The following is a 15000-nucleotide window of genomic DNA, read 5'->3' on the forward strand; positions in this document are numbered from 1 at the left end:
ATTCAGACTGTTTGCTGTGACACTAATATATCGAGAGGGGTCTGTTGATCATACCTGTCAACATTGGGATGTGAAAATAAGGGATATGCCCACCATAATAAGGAATTCCCCTGACCCAACACCCGCTCCCCCCCCCCCCCCTCCTTTTTGTTTTTTAAACTTCCCAAATTACTAAATATGTTTAATTGTAAACAAACTTATTACCAAGTTAAATGGTCAGTAAAATGTTTTTTTTTTACAAAAGAAAATTAAATAGTACACATTAGCAGCAAATACATTAGCAAACAGTTCAGCTTATTAAAATTAATAGCTATTATAATGAAATAGAATCAAGCTATCAAATCTCATTAGCCATTTCTTTACTGTAAAACTTCAAATTTTGATTAAAGAGCAACGAATGAATCTCTTATTTATTTAGATTTTTATATAAATAACAGGTGTCACTTTAAAAATGCACACATTTAATATTATCATAAAAGCATTAGATTGCTTTCCTAACATTTTATGTTAATTTAGGACGAAATTAGTTGTTTGAAAAAAAAAAAACCCACCAAAGATCGACATCTTTAGATATTATTATTCTTAATTATGTATATATGTCTGTTTAAACACGCACCCAAAAGCCAGACTTTCACTCCACTTCAAATTGCGTGTACAGAATCAGTTTTTGAAACAGCGTCTATTTAACACTATGGAACGTGTCAGCTGACAGTCATGCACCACTATTTAACTGTTTTGAGGATTGTATACGAAGGGTAGAAAGCACCTCTAATGAAAAGGAAAGGGAATCCCACCGTTTTTATATTTATTTTAAAGTCTTTCCATGCCCAAACAAAGCAAAAGCACAGAACAGACTCACATTTAATAGTAAGGGGCGGCCCCTGGTGGTTCGGCGGTATGGGTTGCTTATAGGGAGGCTTGGCTCTTTAATGTTTATTTGCCACTCTTCAGAGAAAGACTTAAAATATGGGAGAAATATGGGAAAATACCTTTACGGGATGATAGTGGGATAGAACTGTAAAATACGGGAGAATCCTGGGAAAAACAGGAGGGTTGACGGGTAGATCCTTGATGAACAGTCCGACGCGCTCAGCTCTCATATGGGTATGTGCACAAAGCACAAAGCTGCAGTGCATGCCAGATTGTGTGTGTGGTCACGTGATGTGCGTTTTCACCGTTTTAATGTAGACGCAGAGTTGTTCAGAAACACTGGGTGAAACGCTAGTGTGGATGCGGATCGTTTTCATTCTAAAACGTTGTTTTAAAACTAAAACGTGTTAGTGTAAATGGGGCCTATAACTGTTAGGGTTGGGGTTAGGGTTAGTGCAAGTTGACATGTACTTGTAAAGTTTCTTATAGTCAGTTAAATGTCTGTTGAAGGAGCAGTATCGGCAGATATTAAGCAGACGGTCTATTAATACTCATATGGACCATCAAAATAAAGTGTTACCAATGATTGTACAAATTTGCCCCTTTTCTCGTCCTAAAAGTCAATTCTACAATGACTTTAACAATGAACCTTTTAGCTTGCTCAAAATTGAATAGCCGATCGCACTGTACAAAGCAACAGCAATCACACTGCATACCTGTACACTAAATGCCTGCAACATTTCTCAAACCTGTAATTACCTTCCCTAAATTAAATTAGGCACTTAAGAAGTGTTTTGCTTCCGTGAATAAGCTAGAGTTTCAGCCTCGCTTCAGCCTTGTTTTAAAGTGCACAGCGGGTCTTTAATTACAGCAGCCGATTCCCCAGGTTCTCATCAAGGCCTCTGATTACATTTCAGGTCAACCGATTACGGGACCACTTACGAGAAGCTCAATGAAAAGGTGGGCGTGAAGACCATCCTCAGCTATCTGTACGTCAGCCCCAACAACAAGCGCAAGGTGAGATTTATGGCATCCATTTCTTCCATCTCAGTCTTCATGATGTGTCTTTTACGAAAGCATTTTTCAAGGTGATTATGTTTATGTGTGTGTGTCGAGCTTCAACCCCCTGCTCATTTATGACCGCTAAGCCACGTTGGAAGGATTTCACAGATCTTCATCTTGGCTGGGTTTTGCTGTTGGCTAATTCATCCTCTGGTAGTATTTACTAACCTCTCCAGGTTTTTATGAGATCAATACATTTTAAAGATTCACCGACTACAGCGCGCAGTTTTCACTTGGAGATATAGTAGCGTTCAAAGGAAAACCGCTGTCGTGTCATTAATATTGATTAAGCTGTGTTTCTATTTTCTTCTGGAGTTTTTTTCTGTTTGAGGGCTAATGAATTATGAAGTGGGTGAAAAGAGAGTCATAAATTGCTTGTGTTTTAATCAAAGGCTTGACAAGAAGTTTGTATTTATGGCTTGAGGCTTGGACGTTTGCTTTGACAGTCCACGTTATCTATCTTTGTCCTCCTTCTTTAAAGGTCCCATGGCATTAAAATAAAGTTTTTTTAGATGTTAGTATCATTATTGTTCGTTTTTAGGACATCTATAAGCTAGCGTGCCCTAAAACAGCCACAAATTTAGAAGATATACAACTGATAGAAACATGTAAAGCTTGTAGTTTGTCACTTCTGTCAAATTGGACCAACGGTTTTATTCGCATCACCTCACGCTACAGTTTCTCATCACATCATAACCAATCAAATGCTCTCTAATATCTGAAATGCCCCACCCCCTTGAATCTCATTTGCATTTCATTTGATGCACTTGAGCTCAATCGCTCTCACTGGCAAAGCTGAGATAAAACACTATTGGCAGTTTTTTTTTTAAAGGGGGAGGAGCTGCTCTATGCCCCACCCTCTCTTCGTGTTTCAGTTGAGATTACGTCAAACATCAAATAAAAACCAAAGTTTCAAAGCACTTCACTGGACCTTTATGTCATTTTTTAAAGGGGAGGGGCTTTAAAGGGGGAGGAGTTACACTATGTCCCACCCTCTTTCTGTGTTTCGGTTAAGATTACGTCAAACTTCGAATAAAAATGCATGTTTCAAAGCACTTCAAGGGATCTTTATGTCTTTTTTTACACTTTTCTTTATCAAAAAGGATTATTTGCTCGTAATTATTAGTGTTAATTATGTCCCATAATGAAGATGATGTGTGTTTGAGGGGTTAAATCCATTTTCTTTGTCACATTTTTAAACCTTTTTATCAAAAAGAGTCATTATTATTACTTGTGGATGTTTGTTAGTTAAGTATGTCCTGTAGTGATGATGTAATGCACATCTAGTTGTTAAAAGTAGAGTTAATAGTTCACATAAAAATGTAGTACACTCAAAAATTATTTGTTTACTGTGTGTTCAAACTACTTATTTAAAATGAGCTGAATCAACACAATTTTTAAGGTTTTTGGGACAACTTAAAGCCAGGTCAGACCACATGATTTTTGATCACATGATTGTTGCTTACGAAAGTCACTATGTCCGATTATGCAGTTTTGTCTTGATAAAATCTTAACTTGTCATGGGTAACAAATATGCCAGACTACATGTTCCCTCATGATCAGTCATCCTGCGACGTCTACGATGAGAGTTCCTCCCAAAGCAGTCACAAGTGTTGCTATAACAATATTTTTTATTGTCAATGTTTTTTTATTTATTTATCATATTTCAAGCTCAATAAACACTGATGCTTGCTGACAACTAGGTTTTAAGGGCATTCGTCATGATATTGATAGGATCAAATGTATATATTCTTTTTAATATTAAGATATTTTCTTTTGAATCTAAATATATATGTTTTCCTGCCAGGGTTGCTTATTAAACACTCCCTCACCTGAACTTGCCATGAGTGAGACAAAGAAAGTGAAAGCACATCAGCACCAAGGAAAAACAGATGCTTAAGACAAAACAATGGTATATTACAAAATAGCAAATATTTGACAGAGGTTTGTGATACAATTATGTGAAGCATTAATTAAATCCTTATTTTCCACTAAGCGGAACAAATCATCCACCCGCACGGTTGAGGAGCCTAATGGACGTATAATTTATAATTAATATAAAATAATTTGTATATTTTTCTTGGAAAAAAATCTTTTTGAAACAAATTTCATTTGGTTTAATTTGTATCTTCATTTTAATGTATTTTTTTGTTGGTCCGTTATCTCTCAGGTAATCAAGGATAACGAATAGCATATGAGGTGATGTGCTTCAAAACCAGCCCGCTTTATGCTTCAGTGCCAAAACACAAACTGGTTTGTTAAATAAAACAAAATCTTAAAATTAAAAAAATTTAAGTGAAATATTCAGTTTCAGAGTTTAATTTTTAATGACATTAATAATGATTTTAATCTTCCATTACTAGTGAGTTTCAATTTAATTAGTTTAATTAGTAATTTGAATAAGCAAGGTTTTTACAAAGTATTAGTAGCACTGAACGTGTTCCCAGATTACCTTGAAAGAACGAACTCAGTTGGAAGGCTGAGAGAACTCAGAAACTCCTTGTGAGAATGGAGATGTTTGCATATTTGTGCCAGTCTGTCAAATAAAATTACTTAACACATTGATATTATAGAGAAATTAGTTAAAGTTTGCATAACCAACAATGGGGTATATGCCGAAGCATGCTAATAGGACTTTTAATTTGCCAGTAACCTGGGTTAATCGTTTCCGGTTAATTGTATGCCAATGCAAAATCGGCGCGTTAAAGGTCTGTTTTCTTTAAAAATCAGCGATCTCCACTGGCTGAGTGATATCCAATATAAAGTGGGTCTCAGATTGTTCAAGAAGCACTGCATTAAATTACATTTAAAAAAAGTTTTTTTTGCCTCTTTCTCCTGAATGTATCTTATTTCCTGTTCCACCTCCTGTGACCTGTCTTCCCTGGATTTGTGATGTCTGTACACGGTCGGGGGGGTTCCATTTACCTGCATTTCGTTGCCTTGTACTTGTACATGTGTGATGACAATAAATTGAATCTAATCTAAAAAAAAAATTTCCCGCCATGTCTTTATAATATGAGCATTTATTTTACCCCAGTATATTCAATGGACCTTCTGCGCTAGCCTGCCGATTCTGACGGACGCGTGCGAGTAAACAGCTTTTTGTCTCATTTTACGCTTGAGCAACTAAATTAATGCCAAAGTCTGTTTAGCTGATTGTATTTGAATTACATTACAACATCGATGCTGTAAAAGGAACCATATAAAATGGAAAAAAAACTCACAATAACAGGTCACCGGAAGTTTATCAGTGTGGAAAACACACTAGCTCGGTATATACCCTATTGATCTTATCCACCTGAGACCCCCATAAGTAAATACACAGCCTGTTTTTGATTACCTGACCGTGGATTAAAGGCAGAACTTGCGGATATAACTAAGAAAATGATGTGCTCAGTTTCACCCAGGTGACTGAACTTGTCGTAAAGAACGAAAAAAATAAATAAATTCTGTTGTCGCGAACTATGCCACATTAAACAAAAAGAAACAAATGAATCTTGTGTCACTTGTGCTATTTGTCGTTTACGACTCCACGACACCCTATGTCAAGAAAATCGTTTGATCTGACTGGGGCTTTAATTGTTTTGTTCAATCCACTTAAATTTGTAAAAAAAAAAAACATATTTAAAAGAAGATAAGTCGATCTATTTGGGTTGGGAAAACATGAAGAAATTACGTTAACTTATTAAGTTTTACAGATTTAAGTGGATGGAACATAAAACAATTATGTTATAAAATAACCTAAGAACTGTGTTATTTCAGCTTATTTTAAATAAGTAGTTTGAACAAACATCCATTTGAGTGTATGGAAATGAAGACAATATTTTTATTCATAAAAAAATAAGTGTTCATCAATTGATCTAATTTTGATCTTTACATTTTAATTGAGAGGCCTGTGGCTTCTTCAATCTTCTCTTTTAAATGTCTTTTCTCCTAATTTTGCTATTTTCTTTATCAAGAAGAGTCAATTATTATTTGGCCCGTGGTAATTAGTCAGTTAATTATGCCTCGTAATGAAGATTAAATGCACCTCAGGATGTTAAAAGTGGTGTTGTTTCTGTAGTAAAACTGTAGCTTTAAGCTACATGCTAATGGCTAATCAAGTCTGAAAGGTGAAGTGTGTGGATCTGAGTGAAAATGAAGTGCCTGTGATTATAGCTGGTCTTATATTTCATAGTTTAATCAGTGGCACATTATTTCTGCCTCATTTGACTATTAAATTATAGTGATTTGGGCTGATTTTATAGTGATTGCTCCCACAATGAACAATTTCTAATCAATGAAACAGCTTCGGGGGGGGGGGGGGGGGGGGGGGGGGGGGGGGTACACATAGAGTAGAAATTTCCATTATATGCAGATTTTATTAATTTTGCTAGTCCTGAAAAGTGTAGGTTATGCATTTGTAACCATATAATAGTAACACCAGGCTTTTACATGCTTATTAAAGTCACTTTAGTCAATTTATTTTGGTGCAGACACCATGGGACATTTCATATACGGTTAATTAAAATCATCAGACGCCAATTGATTAAATGCAATCAATTAAACACTTAATTGTGTATATTGGCTGTTTTCCTTCAATTACTCTAAAGGAATCAAGTAATTGCAGTAAAATTTCTAAATCGACCAGCACTTGAAATATTGACCAGGCTTTAACAGCTAAATGAAAATGTATAGTTAAGTTATTTGTGTTGCTGATTTCCAGTTAATTGCTCTTTCTTTGTCTTGTTGTCTTCGGTGTGCTGTTTAGATGCAGGGACATGTGGCATTGTGGCACTCAATCATAATGTAATAATCTGGGATGTTTCTCTAACAGATCAATTTTGTTTTGCCTACAGATGTGGGTGCTTATTTAGGGATTCATATTTCCCAGCAGTTCTGAAACGGCAGATTTAATTACATCGTGTCTAGACGGCATCTCTAGCACCACCAACACACACACACACACAAAAGTCATTGACGTCTGCTCAACACTACTGTACTGTCTGCTATGAATTTCAACTAATAATCTTTTGACTTCTTTAAAAAAAAGCAAACTTGCACACAAGAATTGGACAGATTAATATATCCACATTTTTCCTGTGAATTAAGTAACTTCTATTAAACTGGATGTCCAATCAAGTGTTTTAACCTTTTAAAAGCGCAGTATGCAGGATTAATCTAGGTATTGCGGTCCAAATTAAAAAAATATAGAGTTGTTTTTTTTCCTCAGAATTGACACATACTGTACACTGGTTGCCAGATTGACGATACCAATTGGAAGGATAGCAATTGACAATGGAAATATTGAGCTTTACACTATAAGCTAATGTGTACACTGTAAAAAACATAGAAGTCAACTATTTTAAAAAGTTAATCAGGTTTCAACAAGTTTAACTTTATTAAATTGAAATATTTTTGTCCGTTTGACTGATGTAAGTTGAGATGACTAGAAAAGTTTGATTTAATTAAAACATTTAAAGCAGCAAGATTATTATTATGTTTGTTTTACAGTGTACATTTGCAACATTAATCTCATTTCGAGGGCTGATGCAGGTTGCAATTGTCAGTCGCATAAATTGAGAGAGCATAGTTATTAATAACCATAACTGGGTTATTCACTGGGAGGTGTAAACATAGGGCTACTATACTAAAAATCCAATTGGTTAAACTGGCAGTGGGTGGAGTTACATAGACAATCTAAAATAGAATGCACATTTTTAAAAGAAGACAACTGTTTTTTTCACACAGCGATACTGGTAAATATCCGGAAAATTTCCAGAATGACTTAAATTCGAATGTGTGCTGTTCACACAGGCAAGGTTGTTCCAGAAAAGACCATTCACACATCCATTCCAAAATATCGGTAAATCTTGTCATCATTAAACAAAAATGAGCTCTAAATGGCTGCGCTTGTATCAAACACGAAGGGGGTCTTTCTTTTTCTTGACAGTTTCACTTTTATTCAGAACTTTAGCATTCATGTAGCTGCTTTTGTCCCAGAGATGGACCAAATATGAAAATGAAGGAACACTTTCGCATATCGAGATGTACATTTGAGTTTGTGCTGCAGCTTGTGAGATACTTTTTTAAAACATAAGACTCCCGGTGTCATAAGCTACTTAAACCTTACTCACAGAAGCGTTCTTTCACATGCATGTGTGTCACGCAGTTAAACGCAGGTAAACTTACAGCGGTTTATCATAAGCATTTTGTTGATCATTTTTTCCACAGTTGGCACTAAGACGGAACATAGAAATGTAATATGACTAACAAGCAGCAGCTAAATGTGTCTGGAGAAGGATTCAAAGGCGTTTATTTTCATAAACAGTGAAGAATTCATCTGATTGGTCGAAACAGACGTCCACGTCAGCGCGTTCTAAACGTGAACATGCTCATTTAGGCAATTTTTCTTCTGTGTCCACGCAGCACAGCATTCCAGCAAATTACCACTATTGTTACAAGTTCTCTTTCTGAAAAATTGCCTGAACGAATTTACCGATATTTTCAAAAAGGGGCTGATCGAATTCAGAATATTTCTGATTCTGATTCTGATTCTGATTCTGATCACACATGATCCCTTTCTGAAAAATTGCTGGTAATTTTACGGAAAAGTCTTTATGTGTGAAAGGGGCAAGTTAAAGGGTTAAAAACCAGGTCAAATGAGGTCTCATTATTCTTTTCAGTTCATCGATCTAATATTAAAAAGAAATGTATCAAAATAACTTTTAGTGGTCATGAATAACCCCAAAATCTCAAGACTCTTTCCGCAGCATTATTACAGACATACACTGAATATTAAAGTACTGCAGGGAATACAAAGAAAACACAATCTGGATAAACACAAAAAAGCTTTGATTACAGATATGCTTGTGATAATGATGTCCCGTTAAAGTTGCTGCTGACATTTATTTCAGTATTTCCAACTTGAATGGAATATTGAGTAAGGGGTGGGGTTTTATGTTTGCACTCCTCCTCTCATCTTTCCCTCACAGTAAACAAATGGTTTAAAGGGGCGTGGCTAAGCATATTTCACCCAAGCTGTCAACTGACATCATCAGAGAACCAAAAAAATGCATGCCCTAGGAAAATAAACATACTTTTTGATGTCATAAACAGGCTTTAGGATACCAAACATGACAAAATAAAGCAGTAAGTCAAAATTATTTGTATCATGGCCATATTATTAGTAGATGTTTTTTTTGCTCCTATCAGTTATTATTATTATTATTATTATTATTATTATTATTATTATTATTATTATTATTATTATTATTATTATTATTATTACTATATTATTATTATTATTACTATTATTATTATTGTTGTTATTGTTATTATTATTATTATTTTATTATTATTATTATTATTATTATTATTATTATTATTATTATTATTGTTATTATTATTATTATTATTATTATTATTATTATTATTATTATTATTATTATTATTATTATTAATGGACATTCCCCAAACAGGAAGTGCAACCCATCATTTCAAACACATTAGACATGCATGGAAAATTTCAGTCCTTTATTTTCAGCCAGTAATACAGACAGAAGCCAGGTTCCCATTAAATAGCCGCTCTCATTTCCAATGGCATTATAAAACCAGGTCTGGGTCGTAATAAAAACTCTACTGTAAACATAACAGCTTTGTATTTAACGGGATAGTCAACATCCATTTTTTTCTGCTTTCGCATTAACATGTAATGTGGCTTGGCTATTTATATCAAACAAGCAATGATTATGTTTGAAGGTGTTTCCAGAGAACACATTTTTAGGCGGGAATCTCATGCTTACTATAATGACAGTACAAAACAGCATTGGTGCTGTTATAAAACATTTTCATGCTAGAAAGCAATTTTTTTTTTATGCGGGAATGTAACTGATTAGCTGATATGTTGAAACAGGCTTTTTAAATATGAGATCAATGTAGCGAATTTTGATGCTTTTGCTGGTGGAGCAGGGAAGTCAGACAGCGTTGTCGTCATGGTGGCCAGAGCGAACTGTAATGCTCTGAAATCCAAAGTCTCCCGGTCCTCAAATATGTTGCACCCCCCCCCCCGCTCTTCAGATGCGTCGCGCGCTGTGACAGTCAGCCCTGTGTGTGTACAAGTGTGGTGTATAAATAGTCCAGGATATCAGTCCATGATGAGTTACCAGCTGTGTGTGTGTGTGTGTAATCAATGGGAATCAGGAACTGGTGTGTGCGTGTAGTTCTCCAGCGAGCAGTCGCTAGATTGCATGGTGTTCGTAACAGTTATACAATGATTTGCCTATTTACTATAATTAAACTAATTAACAGAGTTGGTTCAATTAAATTGCACTTTAAACTGAATACTATTATCTTGAAAAACATATTATATTCTCAATTAATTATGAAAATTATTATGTTTAAATGTGTTGAAAAAACCTTCTTTCCATTGCACAGAAACTATAAAAATATATACAGGAGGGCTAATAATTGTGGCTTCGACTGTATAGTTATACTGTAAGTTATATTTAAAAATGTATATATGTATAGCTATTTTTTTTTAAATACTTATTCAAATAAGTCAACCATGTTAAAGGTTGTTTTTTAAATTGACATTTGACTTTATGACATGCCAAATGTGATTTTACTGGATAAAGGTTTGCTATGTTTTGGTATTTGTTGATTCCCTCAAATTCAATTTGTCCCAATGCCGTAATGCCCTCCTAAAAGCCACTCAAATATTCAGCACGGAGAAATTTCTTTGTGAAATATGTAATAAAATAAAATCATTCTAACAGGCTATTTCGGGAAGGAATATAATGGCGATTTCGTCTTGAGTAAATTTCATATTCACTACAAAGCAGTTTTTGGCACTGCTCATTTTTCTCATTTAAATGTCTCATTTTTTTCTCTCTTTCTGCCTCGGATGAATTACCCACATGACATTTGGCTTCAACGCCACAAGCTTCACAATAATATTCCATCTTTTCAATCCACTGATTTAGTTGTGTTCAAGTCATCTTATTCTGGTGTATTTTGTATTATGTTCAGCCAAGATGTACAGTTAAATCAAGGCCATTGACTTGGACTGGTTAGCATCGAATCGTTTATGATTTAGGAAATCACTAATATTTTGTCTGCATCTTTTTGTGGTGTTGTTGTTCTTTTGGAACAATAATATTTGTTTATTTATTTATTTATTTATTTATTTATTTATTTATTTATTTTAAATTTTTTTATTTATTTATTTATTTTAGTATGTAGTGTAGTCCGGATATAGATGTGTAATAAAATAAGTGATATAAATCTGTAATAAAACATACTGAGGTATAGTGTTGAACTTGAACTGTTTAATAAAATCAGCATACCTCTTGTATTTATGTTCAAAATTAATTTTATTTTATTTTGTTGTTTTTTATTATTATATTTGTATATATTTTATTTTAGTTTAGTTTATCTTGTTTTATTTTATAATTATATATGTTCATGTTTCATTTTATTATATTAGTTTTTTATTGTTGTATACGTCAATTAAAAAATATTTTATTTTATAAGTTTTTTATTATTATACATGTCCATTTTTGTTTTATTTTTTTGTTTTTTTATTTTATTTTGTTATTTTTTATTCATTTTTTATTATTATATTAGTCCATATTTTATTGTAGTTCAGTTTATCTTATTTAATTTTATTATTATTATATATGTTTCTATTTTATTTTATTTTGTTAGATTTTTTATTCATTTTTTTATATTATTGTCACCATCACCAGCGATCGAGCGGCTGCAGATGCGCACAGTTCAATGAAGAACTACAAATCTATTGTTATATGGACTACAAATCCTTTCGTGCAGCGCTCACTCACACCGGTTCCTCATTCCGTTAATTACGTACACACTCATACAGACACAGGTGAAGCTCATCATTCATTCATTACCCGGACTATAAAGAGAGCACTCTCACACACATCAGTGCAGAGTTATACTGATTGTGAACATTACGATGCATTTGTCTTGCCTTGTTTTTGACCCTCGCCTTGTTTGTTTGTTTGTTTATGTTGTCGGCTTCCTGCCTGTACTGACCTACCACCTGAGTTTTTGACTACGACTCTGGATTTGCCTTCATACAACTGTTTGCTCCTGATTGTGACCATTGGTTGTCTGACCGTTCTCAATAAGCCTGCGTTTGAATCCGCACTCCTTTGTCCAGTATCACTTCACATTACAATTATATCTGTTCATATTTTATTTCATTTTATTTGGGTTTTTATTATAAATGTCCATATTTTTAATTTTATTGTTATTATTTTCCTATTTCATTATATTGTTATTTATTTTGTTAAAATTATATTATTAAATTATTTGTTGTAAACATTTACTTAATGAGCAAATTTATTTGTTTATTAATTTATTTTTGGTCAGTCAATATATGCATTCCCAAAGCGATAACGATTTTTGCAGTGTTGTTTGTTGATGCTTGTCATCAATTATTAGGATGTTATTGATTGGTTGATTGATTGATTGATTGATTGATTGATTGATTGATTGATTGATTGATTGATTGATTGATTGATTGATTGATTGATTGATTGATTGATTGATTGATTGCCCTGAAGAGTGGATTTTTGAACATATTTTTTTAATTCTCAAAACAGTCATAATAAATGTGCCTTCAACAAAAAAAAAAGAAAAAAGAAAATAAAAAAGCGCTATAAAATAATAGATTACCTTTTTTTTTTTTATTCCGCAATAATTTTCTCCTCTAGTGGGCTATTAACTGCTGTGAACAAACTGTTGAGTCATCTAACCAAATCAGGCCAGTTCCTGAATGAATTATTCAGACCGGTCCTGAATTTGATCAACTGATTCTCTGAAAATTTTTGACTCAAAAAAGGCATACAGGACCATTTATGATTGACGGGCTTGAGTAAAGTATGAGAGAATTTGCATTTTGGAATAAAACTTTTTTTTGTAGCACATTAAAATAAGCTTTGAACTAAAATGTATTTTAAAGACAAATAAAAATAATAATATATAAATAATGATTTGAAAAAAAAACAACAATGATATTTATGTCAATGATGAGATGTAAACGAATCCAAAGGCAAGTAAACGTTTATTAGCTGAATTGCTCTCTACAATTCACAAGGAACAAAGGCTGACGGTAACTCTGGTAGCATGGGACACAAGATAACTCACAAGTCCTGGAGGGACAGCAGAACAAGACCTGAAACAGGAATAGGTTGCAGGTGGCCCTGCTGATTAGTCAGCTGGCTGGAACACGCGCTGTCAAGAAAAAGTAAACAAACACACCCATGACAAAATGTTGTGTCTGGTTATAATGAACATGCCATTTAAATGTACACTCTTGAAAACTGATATTAATGCATATTATAGTTTAATATTTTTTTTTCTTTTAGTACTTTGAGTTTTTTTAATTGTATGACACTTATAACTTAAACTCACTTCATGTCTTTGTTTGTTTGTTTATTTGTACAATTGTTTGTTTGTTTGTCTGGTTATGTTTTTCCCAAGTTTTTAATACATTTGTTATGAAAACAAGATCATGTTGGCTCAGTGATTAGCACGATCGCCTCACAGCAGGTCACTGGTTCGAGCCTAGGCTGAGTAAGTTGGCATTTCTGTGTGAAGTTTGTATGTTCTCCCTGTGTTCACCTGTGTTTCCTCTGGGTGCTCCGGTTTCCCTCACAAGTCCAAAGATGAATTGGGATGAATTGGGTGAGCTAAATTGTCTTTAGTGTATGTGTGTGAATGATTGTGTATGGATGTTTCCCAGTGATGGGTTGCAGCTGGAAGGGCATCTGCTGCATAAAGCTGCGGTCACACTGGACTTTTCTCCCCATAAACTTCCATTCATATGCACGCGAATGCATCAGACCGGAAACGCAAGTTCGTGCGTCAAGTTGGAAAGTTCAAGCTTGGTGAACTCTGACCTGCGAAGAGACCAGCGTGAGACCAATCGAAAATCAAAACATGACCTCTCTGGACAAGAATTTAAAACGTGGACCAATCGCTCGCTTTTTTTAAACGACTTGTTTAATCCCGCCACTTTTCGCAGTACCGTACGACAGAATTAAGCAAGCTTAAACTCTAGTGTGACCGCAGCTTTAAACATATGCTGGATTAGTTGGCGGTTCATTCCACTGTGGCCATTCCACTGTGACCCCAGATTAATAAAGGGACTAAGCCGAAAAGAAAATGAATGAATGAATTATTATTATCAGTGGGACCAAATACACACACGACCCACACACACGGAGACAGAGACATACACACGCAAGCACACACAACACATACACGCACATACAGTACACTGGGACCTAATGGGCACACACTGTCCACACACACATATACACGTACATATGCACTGGCACCAAATACAAACACGCACACAACTCACGAAGACACACATGCATTCACATACACCGGGACCAAATGGGCACACATGTCCCACATACATGCAGAGACCAGAAACACACACACACATACACCACACATATACTGTACACACACTCAAACACTAAATCCCACAGCTGAATAAGGAAAGGTCACAGCGTTTTGACAGTGTGTTTAACTTGAGCGCTTCAATCTCTGAATGTGATCACGTGGGATGTTTTGTTCGTTTAGAAAGGAGCGACTGAACTGTCTTAATTGTCACAAATGTGGATTTTCAATTTTCTTTATATATTTATTTCTATTAAATGGCTCTGTCAGCTCACAAAAACCTATTTCACAATGTCACACGAGCCACACTAGAAGTTTACAGGCACGCAGCTGTGTAGTGTGTGTATGTTTGTCACGGATTCGCACTTTATGAGAGTGAACTCATAATAGCAAACAGCTAAACAGAGTTTGCTCTCCGTCCCCAAGGACGTCTTCTGTACTTTCATGTTTCAAGGACCTGCATTCATGATCTCTGGCCCTTGCAAAGAGGCACAATTTAAAAAGTAAAACATTAAACACCCACTTGTCAGAAGTACAGCCTATTCTGGTCTCCAGAGCTGATGATAAACGCTGGAAGCTAATGTTGGAGTGCTAACTGCTAGGATTGTGTAGCTTTTAACTTTAGGTGTTAACACTGAGGGGTGAGAT

At 34.7% G+C, this 15000-nt stretch overlaps 1 protein-coding gene across 2 annotated transcripts in view; it reads left to right on the forward strand.

The window, feature by feature from the left end:
* Positions 1-15000, forward strand: part of LOC130226020 (VPS10 domain-containing receptor SorCS1) — a 360403-nt gene that overhangs the window by 214136 nt on the left and 131267 nt on the right. For both annotated transcript variants that reach the window (XM_056456596.1, XM_056456595.1), the window contains exon 3: positions 1788-1887. In XM_056456596.1, the coding sequence (XP_056312571.1) occupies positions 1788-1887 (100 nt within the window). The remainder of the gene's footprint in view (positions 1-1787; positions 1888-15000) is intronic.

This window comes from Danio aesculapii, chromosome 1 (genome assembly GCF_903798145.1).
Source record: "Danio aesculapii chromosome 1, fDanAes4.1, whole genome shotgun sequence".
Classification (NCBI taxonomy): Eukaryota; Metazoa; Chordata; class Actinopteri; order Cypriniformes; family Danionidae; genus Danio; species Danio aesculapii.